At 37.7% G+C, this 17,103-nt stretch overlaps 1 protein-coding gene across 2 annotated transcripts in view; it reads left to right on the forward strand.

The window, feature by feature from the left end:
- Positions 1-17,103, forward strand: part of LOC110454685 (tripartite motif-containing protein 3-like) — a 52,770-nt gene that overhangs the window by 20,210 nt on the left and 15,457 nt on the right. Inside the window, exon 2 of one of the 2 annotated variants that reach the window (XM_021504332.1) lies at positions 16,896-17,025. The exons of the other annotated variant lie outside the window; for it this stretch is intronic. Within the exon in view, the coding sequence (XP_021360007.1) occupies positions 17,016-17,025 (10 nt within the window). The 5' untranslated portion in view covers positions 16,896-17,015. The remainder of the gene's footprint in view (positions 1-16,895; positions 17,026-17,103) is intronic. 2 annotated transcript variants of the gene reach the window in all.

Below are 17,103 nucleotides of genomic sequence, written 5' to 3' on the forward strand. Positions count from 1 at the left end.
CAACAGAATTAAATAAAGAAAAATATAAATCGAAGGAACAACACATACAGGAATCCGAATCCTTGTGATCATAAAGCATACCATATACCATTTACTAAAATGCAATCAAACAATCTACGGTCTTTAATATTACACTGTTGTTCACACATGTGCCAGCATCAGTCTATGATATTACACTGTTGATCACACATGTGTCATCATCAGTCTATGATATCACACTTTTGATCTCTCCAGTGCCTGTTTCAGTCTATGATATCACACAGTTGATCACACATGTGCCAGCATCAGTCTATGACATCACACTGTTGATCACACATGTGTCAGCATCAGTCTATGATATCACACTGTTGATCACACATGTGCCAGTATCAGTCTATGATATCACACTGTTGATCCCACATGTGTCAGCATCAGTCTATGATATCACGCTGTTGATCACACATGTGCCAGTATCAGTCTAACTTTTACTTTTCAAATTGTATAACAATACCCTACAGAAGTGTTGTTATACATGTGCCAGTATCAGTCTATGATATTACACTGTTGATCACACATGTGCCAGCATCAGCCTTTGATATAACACAGTTGATCACACATGTGCCAGCATCAGTCTATGATATCACACTGTTGATCGCACATGTGCCAGCATCAGCCTTTGATATTACACTGTTGATCACACATGTGTCAGCATCAGTCTTTGATATCATACTGTTGATCACACATGTGCCAATATCAGTCTATGATATTACACTGTTGATCACACTTGTGCCAGAATCAGTCCATGATATATCACAGTTGATCACACATGTGCCAGCATCAGTCTATGATATAACACAGTTGATCAAACATGTGCCAGCATCAGTCTATGATATCACACCGTTGATCACACATGTGCCAGCATCAGTTTATGATATCACACAGTTGATCACACATGTGCTAGCATCAGCCTTTGATATTACACTGTTCATCACATATGTGCCAGCATCAGTCTATGATATCACACAGTTGATCAAACATGTGCCAGCATCAGCCTTTGATATTACACTGTTGATCACATATGTGCCAGCATCAGTCTATGATATAACACAGTTGATCAAACATGTGCCAGCATCAGCCTTTGATATTACACAGTTGATCACACATGTGCCAGCATCAGTCTATGATATTACACTGTTGATCACACTTGTGCCAGCATCAGTCTATGATATATCACAGTTGATCACACATGTGCCAGCATCAGCCTTTGATATCACACTGTTGATCACACATGTGCCAGCATCAGTCTATGATATCACACTGTTGATCACATATGTGCCAGCATCAGCCTTTGATATAACACAGTTGATCACACATGTGCCAGCATCAGCCTTTGATATAACACAGTTGATCACACATGTGCCAACATCAGCCTTTGATATCACACAGTTGATCACACATGTGCCAGCATCAGTCTATGATATCACACTGTTGATCACACATGTGCCAGCATCAGCCTTTGATATAACACAGTTGATCACACATGTGCCAGCATCAGCCTTTGATATAACACAGTTGATCACACATGTGCCAGCATCAGCCTTTGATATAACACAGTTGATCACACATGTGCCAGCATCAGCCTTTGATATAACACAGTTGATCACACATGTGCCAGCATCAGCCTTTGATATAACACAGTTGATCACACATGTGCCAGCATCAGCCTTTGATATAACACAGTTGATCACACATGTGCCAGCATCAGCCTTTGATATAACACAGTTGATCACACATGTGCCAGCATCAGCCTTTGATATTACACTGTTGATCACACATGTGCCAGCATCAGTCTATGATATCACACTGTTGATCACACATGTGCCAGCATCAGCCTTTGATATAACACAGTTGATCACACATGTGCCAGCATCAGCCTTTGATATAACACAGTTGATCACACATGTGCCAGCATCAGCCTTTGATATAACACAGTTGATCACACATGTGCCAGCATCAGCCTTTGATATAACACAGTTGATCACACATGTGCCAGCATCAGCCTTTGATATAACACAGTTGATCACACATGTGCCAGCATCAGCCTTTGATATAACACAGTTGATCACACATGTGCCAGCATCAGCCTTTGATATAACACAGTTGATCACACATGTGCCAGCATCAGCCTTTGATATAACACAGTTGATCACACATGTGCCAGCATCAGCCTTTGATATAACACAGTTGATCACACATGTGCCAGCATCAGCCTTTGATATAACACAGTTGATCACACATGTGCCAGCATCAGCCTTTGATATTACACTGTTGATCACACATGTGCCAGCATCAGTCTATGATATCACACTGTTGATCACACATGTGCCAGCATCAGCCTTTGATATAACACAGTTGATCACACATGTGCCAGCATCAGCCTTTGATATAACACAGTTGATCACACATGTGCCAGCATCAGCCTTTGATATAACACAGTTGATCACACATGTGCCAGCATCAGCCTTTGATATAACACAGTTGATCACACATGTGCCAGCATCAGCCTTTGATATAACACAGTTGATCACACATGTGCCAGCATCAGCCTTTGATATAACACAGTTGATCACACATGTGCCAGCATCAGCCTTTGATATAACACAGTTGATCACACATGTGCCAGCATCAGCCTTTGATATAACACAGTTGATCACACATGTGCCAGCATCAGCCTTTGATATAACACAGTTGATCACACATGTGCCAGCATCAGCCTTTGATATAACACAGTTGATCACACATGTGCCAGCATCAGCCTTTGATATAACACAGTTGATCACACATGTGCCAGCATCAGCCTTTGATATAACACAGTTGATCACACATGTGCCAGCATCAGCCTTTGATATAACACAGTTGATCACACATGTGCCAGCATCAGCCTTTGATATAACACAGTTGATCACACATGTGCCAGCATCAGCCTTTGATATAACACAGTTGATCACACATGTGCCAGCATCAGCCTTTGATATAACACAGTTGATCACACATGTGCCAGCATCAGCCTTTGATATAACACAGTTGATCACACATGTGCCAGCATCAGCCTTTGATATAACACAGTTGATCACACATGTGCCAGCATCAGCCTTTGATATAACACAGTTGATCACACATGTGCCAGCATCAGCCTTTGATATAACACAGTTGATCACACATGTGCCAGCATCAGCCTTTGATATAACACAGTTGATCACACATGTGCCAGCATCAGTCTTTGATATAACACAGTTGATCACACATGTGCCAGCATCAGTCTATGATATAACACAGTTGATCACACATGTGCCAGCATCAGTCTATGATATAACACAGTTGATCACACATGTGCCAGCATCAGTCTATGATATAACACAGTTGATCACACATGTGCCAGCATCAGTCTATGATATAACACAGTTGATCACACATGTGCCAGCATCAGTCTATGATATAACACAGTTGATCACACATGTGCCAGCATCAGCCTTTGATATAACACAGTTGATCACACATGTGCCAGTATCAGTCTTTGATATCATACTCTTGATCACACATGTGCCAGCATCAGTCTATGATATCAAACTGTTGATCACACACGTGCCAGTATCAGTCTATGATATCACACTGTTGATCACACATGTGCCAGCATCAGTCTATGATATAACACAGTTGATAACACATGTGCCAGTATCAGACTTTGATATCATACTCTTGATCACACATGTGCCCGCATCAGTCTATGATATCACACTGTTGATCACACATGTGCCAGCATCAGCCTTTGATGTTACGGTCTTGTTACCGATAGTGTGGATTTTCAGGCTTGCTTTATCGATCGTCTCTATCGTGGAAATTTTGTGAATGAATCCAGTGTCATGTAAGTCTGACTGAAAGGGAAACATCTTCTGAGGCTATTGAAGGAAACTCTGCTAGCTAAACATCTCCAAAAATTTACAAATAGTTCATGGCTTTTTCAATACACATCGATAGTACACTGTTAATAAATTTCCCAGGAAAACGTCGGTGCGACAACATTAATTTCCTATCATAATTCTAAACACAGAGATTTTTGTTCAAAACTAGTATTTTAATGTATAAATGACTAAAATATATCAGAGAATGTCAAATATTTCTTGAAATGAAGCAGCATATTTCAAAGATGTCAAATTTTCATAAACTAAATTATATGATGAAGTATTCGGAATAGGATCCATCAGTTTGGTATGAATAATAAAGGCTAAGTTTGTTTTGAACGCAAACAGGAATTGAAAACTGATTTTTGCGAGCTTTAGAAAATGTCTGTTTCCTTTGTCAAGCAAGGAATGCAAATGGCCGGTGCCTCGACTCTAAATCGCTGAAAACAACTCACTAAGCCTCAGTGGGATGAGTCGAGTAAAGTCAGCTGTCAAAAACCATAGAGACATTTCGCCCAATNGGGGGCAGGTAACATGTTTACATGTTTACCCATTCCGCCCTTTATTATCATCGAATAAGGAGCGGGATGGGTGATACCAAAGAAATACATGAAAAGAAAGATACATGCATCTATTGTTTTATTATAGTAAACTAATTGGTGTTCAAGAAACTAACTAGCAAATAAAAATATTTATCTTAAAAAAAGTGTTTCATTTTGGGTACCCTCACTTTATTCCATCTTGCTTGTTTTTATAAACGCTTCCGTGTTTATATATTTCATTTTCAATTCGAGATTACTAAATCTTAATACATTCAAGAAACAAGAAAACCTTAAAGAAATCCTCAGCAGCAACATTCAAGCCTAGCGTATGGTGTTTACATGTCACATTTAAGGGAGTCTTCATGATTACTTTACTCTGTTTGGGAGTCATCTCAGTTCCCGTTGTTGTCTTTCTATTTTCATATTTAGACCAGATCTTTATTCCTTTTCTATTTTGCTTGGAAATCATTGTTAGGACTATTTAGGATTCCAAAATGTTGTTTTGCAAATGGTTCGCAGCTCCGCGACGATGCCAAGTGGTAAGTGAAGGCATACAATTATCACCGACTCATACGCATCTCAAAGCTGTGATAACTCCCAAACGTTCAGAAAAGGTAGCAACGTGGGGATTGACTATGCGGGAACATTTCCAAAGCATACAAGAAATTCAGCTGGTGCCGACGATTCAGTATGTGTCTGTTATCATTAAACGTCGCCAAAACATACTGGTAGTTTCACTTTTCTGGTTGCCAAAAAAATTTGTTTCATTCATTGAAAACTACCTTCCCCAACAAAATTGCTCCTATCAATTGAATTTGCGGCTTGGCTCAATTTCCCGACAAGGCCTTATGCTTCCAAACTTCAGTCGTTCTTGTGTTTGCATGCTGGTACTAGAGATATCAATTACCAAGACTATTTCTCCTTCTATAGGAAGTTCTCAGGTGTAACTACTCCGTTGTTAAGGTCGTGTGTCCTTAACAGGTCTACTCGGTATATGTGACAGAAACAATTTAAAAACATATAATCATTCAGTGAGTTGAAGTTTTAAGTTTGTGCCGCCGTATCTTTGGGGGTGTACCATTACATATCGCCTTTCGTACACTACCTGGTCTCGGTATTTCAACAGGATGACCATAGTGTTTCCTCACGAATACTGTTCTATTGATACGCATCTCAGGTTTTACTTAGTGAGATCAAAATTGCTTTTTGATTTGTCAAAATAAATTGAGAAGACTATGGCCATTCAGTTTAGATATCAGAAATTAATGTAGTATATAATGATACAGTATATCGGTCCAATTTTCTAAGAAACACTAACAACAACCCATTCGTTTCAACACGTGTTATATCTACTTACAGAGACCTGACAAATCGTGGTATGATGAAAGGGTTTAACTAACGGGGGTTGTTGTGTTGTTCATAGTGTACCTTGGTATAATGTGTGCGACATTTATGCTTACTCTTTAAGGATTGAGCCCTTTTTTTGTTTATGTTAATGGGTTTTAAACCTCAATCGGTCTTGCTGGAACAGTTCATATTAAATTTTTGTAAAGACCCATCGAGTTTTTGTACCCCTTAAACCTCCACCAAACAGGCTTCAATTATGTCGATATTTTGGATTTTCTTTTGATAATGTATTAATTATAAATTATTATCGGACTTATTCAAGTCTGATCCCACAGAAAGTGTCGACGCATCTATATATTAAGATAACATCACGTTAAAAATATTACACAAAAGACGTGTTTATTTCAATCGGAAACCTCAGTGAAAACAAATAAAAAACAATCTATAAAAAGAAGTACCGTTTCACACTAATTTACTTACGTATTCATACACCAACGAGCAAGTAAATGGAAAGAAATGGACGCGCTGAATTTGGCTCACTACGAGGTGGAATAGGAGTTCGCCAATAGAGTATATAGCTTGGCATGGGATTGGCTGTGTCCTTTTCCTTTTTCTGAAGACTGTTGGAGTCAAAACGCACTTGTCTGAAAAGAAATTCGTTAATTCTATATTGCATAATAATATAAAGAATGTGTGTACATACCCAATAAAACCCTTATCTCAAAACATTTTCCCCAATTATTTTGTATTTTGGGAATAGAGGTCCGACACATGTTTACACTAGGTCACACGAGACTAAACTGTTGGCAGATTGTACGTGCGTCCTAGTGATTCTACCGATCACACTGTCCCGAAAGGTTCAGCTTAGATATATTGAATTATTCATGTTGTTACTTATAATAGCATCAAAACGATATCATATGACATCTTAAGGAAACCGCGATAATCAGAATCCCCAATTACCGATATTATTTTCAGAGTACATAGCCTGTCAAGCAAACTGTTAACTTTATCTTTAGCACTGCTAATGATGGACTTTGGAATATTTAAATGCAAACAGCGGATATATACTGGTAGAATGCCAATGCAAACTGCTGTATGTATAAAAACATGTCTTTGCTTTTCTGTATAAACTATTTTTATATATCGAACCATTGACAGGAGGTAGTATTACAAGCGTCAGTAATGTCATGATTGTCTGGTTCTCTCAATACAACAGACAGAAGCTTGTAAGGCATGTAAAATGCATGTATTGATTTGATGATAGTGTCTGGTGTCCAGTGAAGCAACAGGTCGTGTCTGAAGTCTGGACATCTATATCAGCCTCGCGTTGTTTAACACTGCTTATTATTGGCCTCAGTCGCACCAAGGCTGGCATTTGCCTGCGGCTACTTCTCTACAACTTCATGTTGTGTCTATTTTTATTGAATGAAATGTTCATTAATTTATTTATTCATCCATTCATCTAGTTGATCATTAATTAACTAGTGTTTTCATTGAGTTACTTAAATAATCTTTAACTTACTTATGTATTCGAAATAAACTCTGATCTTCATTCATTAACGTCTTCGTTCACTTGTTAGCTAAGTCATTCATTAGTTCATTTGTTAGAGTTAAACAGATTTTAATGTAAACATTGTTATTATTCAGGACATTGCTGTGTTTGTGAAACCATCACAAATATAGCATAAGTAACACAAAATTAATTCCCCGAGAGGGACCTTAAGTTATTTGAAAAGATATTAGCATCTTGATTAAATATCCTTTTGTTTGCACTGGGCTACGCATTTGTTATGGTGAGCATATCCTTTTGTTTGCACTGGGCTATGTATTTGTAATAGTGAGCGTATCCTTTTGTTTGAACTGGGCTATGTATTTGTAATAGTGACCATATCCTTTTATTTGCACTGGGCTATGTTTTTGTAAAAGTGAGCATATTCTTTTGCTTGCACTGGGCTATGTATTTGTAATAGTGACCATATCCTTTTATTTGCACTTGGCCATGTATTTGTAATAGTGACCATATCCTTTTGTTTGCACTGGGCTATGTATTTGTAATAGTGAGCATATCCTTTTGTTTGAACTGGGCTATGTATTTGTCATGGTGAGCATATCCTTTTGTTTGCACTGGGCTATGTATTTGAAATAGTGAGCATATCCTTTTGTTTGCACTGGGCTATGTATTTGTAATAGTGACCATATCCTTTTGTTTGCACTGGGCTATGTATTTGTCATGGTGAGCATATCCTTTTGTTTGCACTGGGCTATGTATTTGTCATGGTGAGCGTATCGTTTTGTATGCACTGGGCTATGTATTTGTAATAATGACCATATTCTTTTGTTTGCACTGGGCTATGTATTTGTAATAGTGAGCGTATCCTTTTGTATGCACTGGGCTATGTATTTGTAAAAGTGAGCATATCGTTTTGTATGCACTGGGCTATGTATTTGTAATAGTGACCATATCCTTTTGTTTGCACTGGGCTATGTATTTGTAATAGTGAGCGTATCATTTTGTATGCACTGGGCTATGTATTTGTAATAGTGACCATATCCTTTTGTATGCACTGGGCTATGTATTTGTAAAAGTGAGCATATCCTTTTGTATGCACTGGGCTATGTATTTGTAATAGTGACCATATCCTTTTGTTTGCACTGGGCTATGTATTTGTAATAGTGAGCGTATCCTTTTGTATGCACTGGGCTATGTATTTGTCCGTTGGTTTGCACATGGCTATGTATTTGATATAGTTAGCATATCCTTTTGTTGATGCTGGACATAACGATATTTTGCGCGAAAAGCAACACACTGTAAACAAAATTGGACTTATATGCTTTTCAGCAGGAACTAAAAGGATAGGACACGAAAGCGCACGTGGACTACCTACAGTGCAACACATTCTAATGTTTGATGGGAAGAGTTCATGTTTGATCTCAATGCTTCTTTTTCACTAACACCTTTGGCTAAAGCTGGAGCCGAGTGTTACATAACAGATCCGATAGAATGGTAATTGATATGGATTTAATATCGTATAGTATTATATGTATAAAGCTGATACATACATACCCTAGAGCATGGTTAGCTTTGTGCTAATGTAATTACATACACAATTTGTTTAAACTTTGGAAATAATTTCAATTAAAGAACATTTACATAGTTAGATCCTCCTAGCTTCCTTCCACCCTATTTACAAATGGGATTTTTCGAACTTGAGTCTGAAATCCTTTAAAGACTGTAACAAGTGTTGCCAAAGGTGTGGACAATTCTTACACGAAACTGAACCCAGTGTTTATATTGCTCACTGCCACCAAACAACTACTCCCGGGAATGGACACAGTTCCATGGTGAGGAAGTGCACGATGGTGTCCCACTGTCTTACACTGGAGCGGTGAGGGAGCACAACGAAATAACTTGTAAACATCATCTTGCCTTAATGAGCCATCTTACACTTGGGCTTTAGAGAATTACAACAAAACAAGGCAAACTAGTATCTAGTCCTGAAAGGCTGACTTACACTGCGGCTATGTAGGATTACACCGACACAAAGTGTAAACACCATGTTCACTTAACACGCTACCTTGATCTCGAGTTATGGAGGTCCATATCAAAGCCAATTATAAACATTGTCTTGTCTTATTCTAGTGCTTGGAAGGATAATCCAATCCTAATTATCTGCATTACACCGGAGCTATAGAGGATCCCAATCTAACTGATTAGATAATATGACGATTTTAAGGGAAACTCTATTTGGGCACCTAAAATACGTTATGCAAAAATGAAGATATACATCACAGCGTCAAATTACAAGAACAAAATCCCAACTTGTTTTCGTATGAACAATAACAAAGGAAAAGACATCATTGACCTTAAAAGGAAGCTTGAGGCGGAAGCTGGCATTCCACTGTCAGCCCATCCCACTACAGGTGACTCTTGTCATGTTGTCTTAAATAAAATCTAGAAAATTGAGATGGTCACTGTAGTAAACAAAACGTCCACAGCAATAATCCTAATTACCGTAAATGTAGAATAATAACCCCGGCAAAGTAGTGTTCAATAGAGTTCGTCTATGCGGAAAATCCTGGAGCACTTCAGTAGTAAGTACATTGTAAACGCCATATGAATGGCTGATTTGAGTGTTTTCATTCGTTAATTATCGAAATTAATCGGTATTTTTTTTTTATCAAAACGTTAACTTTTGTTTTCCTCAAAAGATTTATCAATGAAGAACAAAATGTTAATTATCTATATCTGAATGTGAAATATAAGGTAATTTGCCTTAATTTGAAAGCACTTATATATATTCTGATTCAGAAGAATTAAAAAAATAGAAGACAGATCAGCAGTAACGCAGTAACGGTACCGCACTGTTACTCCCCATAAGTACCGCACTGTTACTCCCCATAAGTACCGCACTGTTACTCCCCATAAGTACCGCACCATTACTCCCCATAAGTACCGCACTGTTACTCCCCATAAGTACCGCACCATTACTCCCCATAAGTACCGCACTGTTACTCCCCATACGTACCGCACTGTTACTCCCCATAAGTACTGCACTGTTACTCCCCATAAGTACCGCACTGTTACTCCCCATAAGTACCACACTGTTACTCCCCATAAGTACCACACTGTTACTCCCCCTAAGTACCGCACTGTTACTCCCCATACGTACCGCACCATTACTCCCCATAAGTACCGCACTGTTACTCCCCCTAAGTACCACACTGTTACTCCCCATCAGATTACATATTGGTGAAATGTTCTTCAATCAAATTCAACAAAAAATTCGTCAAACAAACAAAATCATCCAGACATTTTTCTCCTCTATATAATTTTTTCTTGAAAAATGTATTATGTTCAACAAAATACGTTTCTTTTTTATTGAATTTTGTATCTGCATTTCGCAGCTTATACCTGAAATATAGACTAACAAAATTTAACCCGAATTACTGTGTTATACAACAACACTTTATTTACTAGGTTATGACATGTTATTGACACCCTCTCATTTCATATTGTTTTCATTATCCTTTGGACAGTGGTTCATACCATATGATTTGCTAACGAAAGTTTTTCAACGTTTTATATAATTTTATTATTTTGTGTGCATCTTGCCAACTTTCCCGGCTATAGAGCCATATGCCAAAATGTAATTAATTACGGTTTGTAATTTAATGTAGTTATCATTGTCTTCATTTCAAACCCTACGGATTCGGTGGAGTATTGGTACATGTAGTCCGACTCTATGATTCGTTGTGGTTCAGAGAAGCCCTCTATAACGTGGCCATTAACCAGGACGCTCTGTATAGACCGCGTCATCATTTGAGTTATGGCCACGACGGTGCATAGCCCCTTCCATTGAACGTTTTCTACACTGAAGTAAAACACGCAAAATACTCCAAATCAGCTAGAAAACACATTATATTTACATGTAGTTACGTATTGATTTTTCCAAAATAATGAATGAAGAATTCCGAACTGCTACGCTGGCTAGATGCCAAGACAAGGAAAATGGGAGTGGTTTTGGAAGAATCACGCATAGTAAATATGTTGGTAGTCACATGATTTTGTGTACTTAGTATATACTAAGGTACTGTTGGGGTAAAGTGATATAAATCATTGCATTAGAGGATTCTGCATTGGTATTTGTGTTTGAAAACCTAAAGTCTTGGATTTTTGTCAACCTTTATTTCCCCTGGCCTTCCCGATTAGAATTTTCAAGGAAATTGGAAATTGGGAAAACTGCCGTAGTCAGTCCCTGCTCCACCCCTGTTGTCTACTATCACAATGACTGCCATTGTCAGCATTGTGCAGTGATGAAATAATACGGCTGCTATAATGCGAGCCCATGACAATGTTACTATACACGCAGAAAGCGTAACTATTGTAATGTGTTATCAAATGGAATAGAGAAAAAAAGTTCATAATAGTTCGGATTGATCTTCACACTTTTCCCACACATAAAGACTGGTATAGGTTTACTTTTATCAGTGTGGACAGATTGGGGATGTAGCCACTAAGATATATTTACTTCCATTATGGAACCAGTAGATGCGGTACCAAAAGCCATATCAATTGTCAAGGATAACGTACTCAAGTTCATTGACAAATGATTCTGGTAACATTTGGTGGAACACCGAGTGTAATTGTAGCAGAATTGGAAGAGTTGATCATACACCGCATTCACCACTTAATAGAATAGCAGTATTTAGAGCCGATCACTTGAAACCATTACTATGCTGTTATGTCTAGTTCCCTTTTGTTCCTACGATGTGCTGTCTTTGGATAAGAATACATGTATTGACCACATCGATCGTGTATACCCTCCCGAGTTTCAAATCAATGACACTACGGTCTGTTTTTCGTCACCTCCTTTCCTCGTTCTCTACTTGCAACATAACCGACAGGGACGGTATACTACTAAGCTGTACGATAAGCAGGACTATTTCGACCTTCCCATTGTGAAATTTCCCTTTCTTGAAAGTAACATCCCTACATCCTGTTTACATGTCGCAGTTGATTGGGTATTCCAGAGATAGCTCTAAATATTAAAACTGTCATGATAAATGTCAACAGCTGACGGACAAACTAATATAACAGTGTTTCCAAAGATGCTGGTCGATGAGGACGATGGACAAGTGTTACGGTCGCCATTATGATCTCAGAGGGAAATATGCTATCACCTTGTATAAAGGTCGAGGTTTTTTATTATGTCTATAAGTGAGCCGTTTGGAGCTGTTGTTCTCGATCTGAGGAAGTTTCATGATTTGGATTTTACAAAGATTTACATGGCGGTGTCGGCAATGAAGCAGAAGACGCTTACCCTTCTGAAACTCCTGGTCTTATTCTCTTTGTTCCTTTTCAGTTGTCTCCGTGTAAATCTTTATATTGTTAAAATTTTGTGTAACTTTTATCGATTTTGAGTTCGAATTAAGTTTTTGTTGATAATAAGGTATTCATTATCTTATAAAGGTTTGGTCTGACCCAATGCGCGTACATTGAAAGTCAACACACGAGAGTGTAAAATGTTTTGACATAGTATATTTTTGCTATACCTCCGGTTTTATTTAGAGACTTATGCATACTTTGCCCATAAATATCGGTTCCTGTAAATGGAGTCGGACATCCATGGCTAGCGTCACTGTATATCTACAGGTATAGAAAGGGTCATATACTGCTTTATGTCCAGTCAGTTACTTACATCAGAATAGTCTGTGTTTGATCACGGTAATGCAAGTAAAACAGAAAAGGGAAAAAAGACAACTCATTTGATTACGAGCATCTGGTAAAGTGTATTTCCTACATAAGAATATTAACTTTCTTTCTTTCGGTGGTTGGTTTCATTTTTGTGTTGCAAATGTGTGATGTTTGTAGGATATGTCAAATCATGTGCTGTACGGTACCAATTTACTTTCGAGAAGGACATTTAGAAAAGACAACTCACTTCGGTTCCTACTCATTTGTGTCTCCTGTCAATCCCTATGGCGGCTGTGATGTAGTAGCGACCGAAACTTAGCGGGCGTTCAACGATCCTTATGGTTCTAGAAATAGACACATAACCACCCACGACCCTTATCATTGTACCCGTAACCTATATTTATTATCGAGTGTAGGTGTTTCGTACGATTGGAGGCAATCACCTTCCTTTAGATGTGGAAAATTGGTTCTAACGATTACTTTTATTACTGCTGGGAATAGAACTCGCAAACTGAAGTCCAAACTCGACTGTACACAACGTTATAGAACAATAACGGAACAAGGACAGATTGTATTGTCCGGTGGTCACCTCACACACCGACTCGTGCTACTGGTTACCCGTCAGTGATGGCTACTTTGACGGGTGGTTACAAAGCGCGTTAATTTCGGGATAAAAAGGTCAATGGTTATAGGTAATATCAAGTCTGATATATGGTTAAATGTAAATGAGGCTCTGGGTTAATATATCTCTATACAAAATGCGTTCTACATTGACGTCTCAGTATAACGGCAGTTTCGGTGACATTCTAATTACAATTTTGTTTAGTTGTCGTGACATCTGTTTTTTATAGAATATTTCTGGCACTACACAATACAGCCTTCTTTTTTTAAATTTTGATCTGGCTTTTAAGTTTACGTTACGCTTAACGAGTTTGTTTCGGACAATGACATTCGTATGGCCATATATATACCATATAAGCTATAGTATTAGAACGCAATGAAAGCGTTGAAAAAATCTGTCATTTGTATTGCTAAACTATTCGTTGGAATGATTTAGAAGATGATATAAGAAGAAAAAAACAGTTTTACGTATTATTTATTTCTTGAAATTTTTTATTAACTTTTGTTAAGCAATTTGACAAAACTGTATCAAAATAAAAAAGAATCGTCCAGCTATGGGTATTCAGTGGTGTGTGAAATCGGTGGCTATTGATAGTTGACATTCGTCTTTAAACCCTTGCATCAATACTACATATTCCCTTTATCATACTCTCTACCAAAAAGGATACATTTATTATATTACTGTAGTAATCTTTTTTCTTCATTCTTTGATGAAGATGCAGGGAGTGATGCCAACATTATCAAATATATACAAATCTGTTTTATACAACGCACGTTTTATCTTACTACGATGAAAAAGAAAGTGTTTTTAGTTATACACACAACATCACATTAACCATATAAATATCAATACAGTGTGAAAATAATATACTCGGTTGATTAATAATTGGTTTCTGCAAAAATGGTGTTTTTTCCGTGTCAAAAACTATTTTTTTGTCTATGAATGGACAGTGATGAACTCTACGAGACCTGAACTTTGACACAGCTTGAACTCTGATCCAATATGGCCTCATCGCAGACCTATTCCATTGATCAAGTTACTAACCAACCTCCGGTCCCATTTTTTACGTTGTACAAAGCAAATCGGTTAATCAATAAGCAGGGTATACAAATTAGCCTTCCCATAGATAGACCGCAGGCGATACAGGGCAGAATGTCCCGACCACGAGCCATTATTGAACCTGCATATCCCGGTCGACATCAGAATGATTTCTGTTAATTTCCGTATACAAAGGGCGTGAATCTATAAGCGTTTTATTCCCATCGGAAGTCGAGATACCAGCTCCTTTGATATTCAGGCGCGTGATATATACAACACTGAACCATACAAAGCCTGTTGACTAATGAGTGTGTAGTTATCTTAACGTCTCGCTTCCATTGGAGGTTAATCTGCTAGCTGTATTGAAAATTAAGTGAACTTTGCGCTGTTTTCAAAATACAATGATGTGAAAGTAAAGTTGCAAATGGATTATTCATTGAGAGGCTAATGCTTACTCGTACCTAAACACGAAAGTGCAATACGAACGTTCCCTTACTCATGACAGCGTCAATGTCAGTCTATTAGGCCAGCACTACATAAAAACAAAGACAGAGTCACCATATACAAATGGAGAACTCATTTAATACAGGAAAATAGTTGGACATATTAATTTCTGAACCTTATTAAGGTTTTATTTTAAGAACCACAAGAGACTATCAATGGTGATCGATTCAAAGAAATCAATAGGCCCCCAGGGTTTAGGCTACGACTTATTGGCTCTTCGTATTGAATCGAGGATAAAAGTGCATGCAGGTAGGATTACCTATTGGTATTATGGAATACATAGGCATTAATAGGTCACAGCGCAGATCTTTGAGCCATTTCAAAATTTAAAACATAACCTTGGATTGTCTCTTTTGGTACTACAATAAAAATATAGTTGGGGTTAAATCTGACTGTGGACAAACTAACATTGTTCTTAAATACGTCTGTTCTATGTACATGTACTTAGTGAATCACTTTTTTAGTATCAACTGACTCCTGGCACCTGGATCAAGCTACTCATTGTAACTTTTTTAACATAAGATAGGTCAAAGGATACTGGTCACTAACTGTTACTTCTCAATAAAACTAAATAGATCAAAATCAAACAAGTAACTAATGGTTTCTTCTAAATCAAACTAAATACAAATGTAGGTCAAAATCAAGCTAAATAGGTGAAAATGATACAGGTAAATTATGGTTACCTCCAAATCAAACTAAGCAGTTCGAAATGATACAGGTAAATAATGATTACCTCAAAATTAGAATGAATAGGTCAAAAAACATAAGTATTGGGTGAATTACACAAGTTATCACTGTTTCTGTCAAGCGAAACAATTATGGTTAAAAGAAGGCTAAGTGCACAAGATCCCCATGTACTCAAAGGATTCTTTCCAATGCTAAACATTTTCTTAAGAGCAAAATATAATATAAACGTATTCCGTATATATCCTAACTGGTGGTATAGAAATGAGATAATCGAATTCAGTAAATCACCAACACAGGGTTGGCTATGATTCTGAATTAATATACTGCCATAGTATTTTCTAAAATGAATTAGATGATCGTTTTTATACGTCACGATATCGTTAAGACGTTCAGGACAGAAAGGGTAAATATTTGAATAAAGACAGGCAATGAATAGCGGTCGTCACTGCACATGCATAGGCCTCAGTGGACTGCCCGCTTCTTATCAAATATGGCAGTAATGTTGACGTACGGCGGAGGCGGCAGACGATGTTCAATAGGACGCGAGAGACATGGGGCATGGTAACAATATAGTCTTATATAAATACATTACATACGAAGGGTGTGTTGGAATGATTTCAGTAATGTCTTGGTTGTGTATCCTGGTATCGTGATCTGTCCCTGCACAGTGTATTAGCTTTGCTGTCTGTTAAGAACCACCTGCTGGCTATGTAAGTTATTTAAGATACCGTATTACGTCATGTTCACCTCTATGTTGTGTTCTTAGGATCCATATACGTTCCAATAATTTGATTTTTTTTTGTTTAATCGACAAAAAGTACACTTGAAATATTTTTGATGATCTCGGACCTTTTTTTCTCCTCGTCGTCCTGCATTATCTACATTTTGAATGTTTTGCTATTTTCCCCTACCTATGTCAGCCTGATTTGACCTCGTGGTTTGTATCCTACTATCAGTTGAACTCCTGTCTCTTCCTGTAGATTGCACTGTTCGTATGATGTGTTTTTTTCACCCAACAGGTTCCGTACTCAAACTCAAGATGATAAAAGTGACCCATAGTTTTGGCTCAAAGTCACAGCGACCAAAATTTCTTACTCCTTCAAACGACTTCTTCTGACGAACCCTAACTACCGCTAGTTATGAGACTGGGTATGTACCTTCCTTGAACAGAGGGCTTATTTATTTCTCTAACTTCATATCTTTTTTTTTTTTTTTTTTTTTTTTTTT

Source organism: Mizuhopecten yessoensis, unplaced genomic scaffold (genome assembly GCF_002113885.1).
Source record: "Mizuhopecten yessoensis strain PY_sf001 unplaced genomic scaffold, ASM211388v2 scaffold8019, whole genome shotgun sequence".
Lineage (NCBI taxonomy): Eukaryota > Metazoa > Mollusca > Bivalvia > Pectinida > Pectinidae > Mizuhopecten > Mizuhopecten yessoensis.